The following is a 3,151-nucleotide window of genomic DNA, read 5'->3' as shown; positions in this document are numbered from 1 at the left end:
TTTTAAATAAATCACTTATAAGCGCCATCTAGTAATTTATTGTAAACTACAAAGGAAACGCGCGACATGTCAAGACAGTTCCACAAAATTAAAGTATCTAATTCGTTTAGAAGCGAATAGATGGCGCTGAATTTATATTTCCATTATAAAGTATTAATGCGTGATTTAACTGAGCTAATTATTATAAGAGGGGATTTGGGGATCTCGGGCTAGCTGAATTAAGTGATCATTCAATATAAAATATTTTTATTCGCAAATATTAAAATCCCTTCATTCAATCTAAAAATGAAAAATAAATAAGTTTAAAAAAAACTAAAGAACAAGCTTTATATAAAATTTATCTAAAAAATATTATATATTTCATTATAAAAAAAGCGTGGGATGTAGAAGAATTATTATTTTAATAATATCTTAAAAAGCACCACACGCTTTTTTTATTATGAAATATATAATATTTTTTTACACTATTTTCAATTTAAATTTATTTTCTATATTTTAGTTGAATTTTATATAAAGCGTGTTCTTTGGTTTTTTTTTGAACTATTATTTATTTATAGTGAAAACTTCTTTAGCCGCGTTGGGCACTTTTTGGTAATTATTATAGAAAAAATATTAGTGCTGTCATAAAAGTGAAATTGAATTCAATGTGAATATACTGTGCATTGTTGAAATAGTGTGTTTGTTTGTTAATATATTATTGAAAATAAGTTTTAATAATTAATTAAAATCAATAATTTGTCTTTATGACATTTCAAATAAGTTTCACTTCTTTAGGGGCCAGCTGTAAGTAAAAAGATAATAAAAAAATGCAATTATCTAAAATTAATTTATTTATGCAGTTGCGTCAGGTAATGTCGTAATAATATCTGAGTCACCAGGGTCTGTGATGGCTAGGGTACAAACTCGGTAGTACTTTCCACAAGCTGTTCCCAACTCAATGTTATTGCCACTGTAGTGATGAACTCCAGTCTTGGCTAGTAGAGCATAATACTCCACCTCAGATTTCCTGAAAAAATAGTAATATTTATCTACTGTGGCAGTTTGTTACATTCTATTTAGTTTTAACAGCTTGAAACATGCCAACCTACTCAGATATCAACACTAGCAAGAAACTTTGTACGAGGTAGCCATTAATGTTCTTCCATGAACAAATGTATCATATTATATAAAATTATACAAATGAATTTATTGATGTCTAGCTTCAGCAGTTCAAACTCTAAACCAAGATGAATTTAATTCTAGACAAAACATTATTAAAAAATATGACTATATATATTTTTTAATATATAAATGGAATATAAAAGAAACTGACCAGTCATGTGATTGAAACTGGCTTTAATAAACAAAATTGGCATACATATTTTCTCTTGTGACCTACAAGAACAAACAGTACCTACATAGAATTCCCTTAGATCAGTGGACTAAAACCTAAATATATGTCAGTCACAAAGTTGATGTTGAGTATGCTATCTTAAGTAAAGGTGAATCATACAGACATATAACACAATTCAACATCTATGGATGTCTTATTTATATATGTATAAAAACATATTTTAATTAGCAGGTGCATCCTTTACCACAAGTGCTGAATAAGTGTACATAATTTGAAAAATCAAAAAATACCACATTGATAAATGGTGGGTGATCAAACCAGTGCTTGCCACTTATGGCAGGCAGAGCATCGGCACTAACCTATATAAGAGTAATCCCAGCCTTTTCTGTGTTAGAAAGCAAATATAATAACAACTATATTACTACACATCTATGTAAATACTTAAATTAATTTGTAGCCAATCTAGAAATTATTCATTTTAAATATCATAGTTAACATCTTACCTGCCAAACTTAAAGCAGATGGAACTAGACTACTCCATAGTGTTCCCAAAATGATTCAGTGTGTGAAAGCAGTAAGTATTATAGTAAATATTCATACTTTGACACACTGAATAAGGGAAACCATACTTCTTAGTCAAGCGACTCCATATGCTTTCCAAAAAATAAATAAATGGGAACTCTACTTCTCAGTAGTCTCACCTTAGTGGGGGAGCATTTCTCGCAATGATGACCAGTTTGGCTTTTCCTTGTCTCAGAGTTTTTAAGGTTTGTTTGTAACCTAAGCAATATTTGCCCGATTTCATAACTAGAGCCAATCGCGAGTTGATTGACTCAATAGTCTTTTTCTGAAATAAAGAAAAACAAATTAATTTGTGACTCAAAGAATAATACGAACATTTTTTATAACCTAAAAACAGTGTCAGCTATCTTCTCAACATCCCTAACTACAAAAATTAGTGAGTCTATCATGTAGCTATTAGTTTCGGACTCAAATAGAAAGATTATATTATAAATTATATAAATAATCAAATCTAGAGAGTCCTAACATAAAATGTTTCATTATCCATTAACATACACGTGTTACTTACTTGCTTCTTAGCAGCGACCATTTTGACAGGATCACGAGAAATAAGTCTGAAATGAAATATAAGCTGTACACTTTTAATCTAATCACAATAATATAGTGATATTTTGTCGCAAAGCAAAATTATCAATAAATCTTAGGATATAATAACCTACCTTAACGACAAACTCAATGAAAAAGAAACATGAAAGTGAAACGTCAATCTTGTTCGACCATAGATTAACCGAAAAATTTTTTTTTTGGATTTTATGGCCTGGTAACGAGACCGAACGTAAAAGGAAAGACCACAGAGTAGGTACTTTTACTAAGCGTGGGAACTGAACAGAGTAAATAAATTCTATGTACTATGATAGAGTCTGGCCAGCGAGTCGAGCGAATTAAAAAAAATTATGCTTGCAACTCTGAAAATACTGTGAAAAATAGTTTTGATACTTTGATATTTTCTTTATTAATTGACAAGGTAGACAATAATTTTTGATGAAAAAATTACTAATTAAGCTTTTACTCGGTTTCATAATGAAAATCAGATTCCAAATATTCAATTACAGGAAATGAATCATAAGTATCATCAGAAGTGCTTTCATCAGCACGAACCTGTACAATAAACGGTTCCAATGTAGTATCTTATATCCTATCTCTCTCATTATTATTATTTTTTATTACTTACATTACGTGATCTTTACACTTTTTCCAATCTTCTGCAGTAACCTCTGCAAAACAGTATTTGAATCA

At 29.6% G+C, this 3,151-nt stretch overlaps 1 protein-coding gene across 1 annotated transcript; it reads right to left on the bottom strand.

Annotated features, from left to right (window-relative positions):
* Positions 1-812: 812 nt before the first annotated feature.
* LOC126971475 (60S ribosomal protein L30) lies at positions 813-2,686 on the bottom strand. The gene is made up of 4 exons (XM_050817808.1): positions 2,575-2,686; positions 2,424-2,469; positions 2,035-2,180; positions 813-1,006 (listed from the first exon to the last, which is right to left on the bottom strand). The coding sequence occupies exons 2-4, from the start codon at positions 2,442-2,444 to the stop codon at positions 832-834; spliced, it is 342 nt and encodes a 113-aa protein (XP_050673765.1). The 5' UTR covers positions 2,445-2,469; positions 2,575-2,686; the 3' UTR covers positions 813-831.
* Between the last annotated feature and the right edge of the window lie 465 nt (positions 2,687-3,151).

This window comes from Leptidea sinapis, chromosome 23, assembly GCF_905404315.1.
Source record: "Leptidea sinapis chromosome 23, ilLepSina1.1, whole genome shotgun sequence".
NCBI lineage: Eukaryota > Metazoa > Arthropoda > Insecta > Lepidoptera > Pieridae > Leptidea > Leptidea sinapis.
This window is presented reverse-complemented; position numbering and strand designations above follow the sequence as displayed.

What these genes read in the sequence shown, in the direction of transcription:
- LOC126971475 (XM_050817808.1), bottom strand. Translation starts at nt 2,444, where the DNA reads ATGGTCGCTGCTAAGAAGCAA. An exon ending in TGGTCGCTGCTAAGAAGCAA is followed by an intron (nt 2,181 to 2,423) that starts GTAAGTAACACG and finishes TCTTTATTTCAG; the next exon opens with AAAAAGACTATTGAGTCAAT. An exon ending in AGAAATGCTCCCCCACTAAG is followed by an intron (nt 1,007 to 2,034) that starts GTGAGACTACTG and finishes CTATTTTTTCAG; the next exon opens with GAAATCTGAGGTGGAGTATT.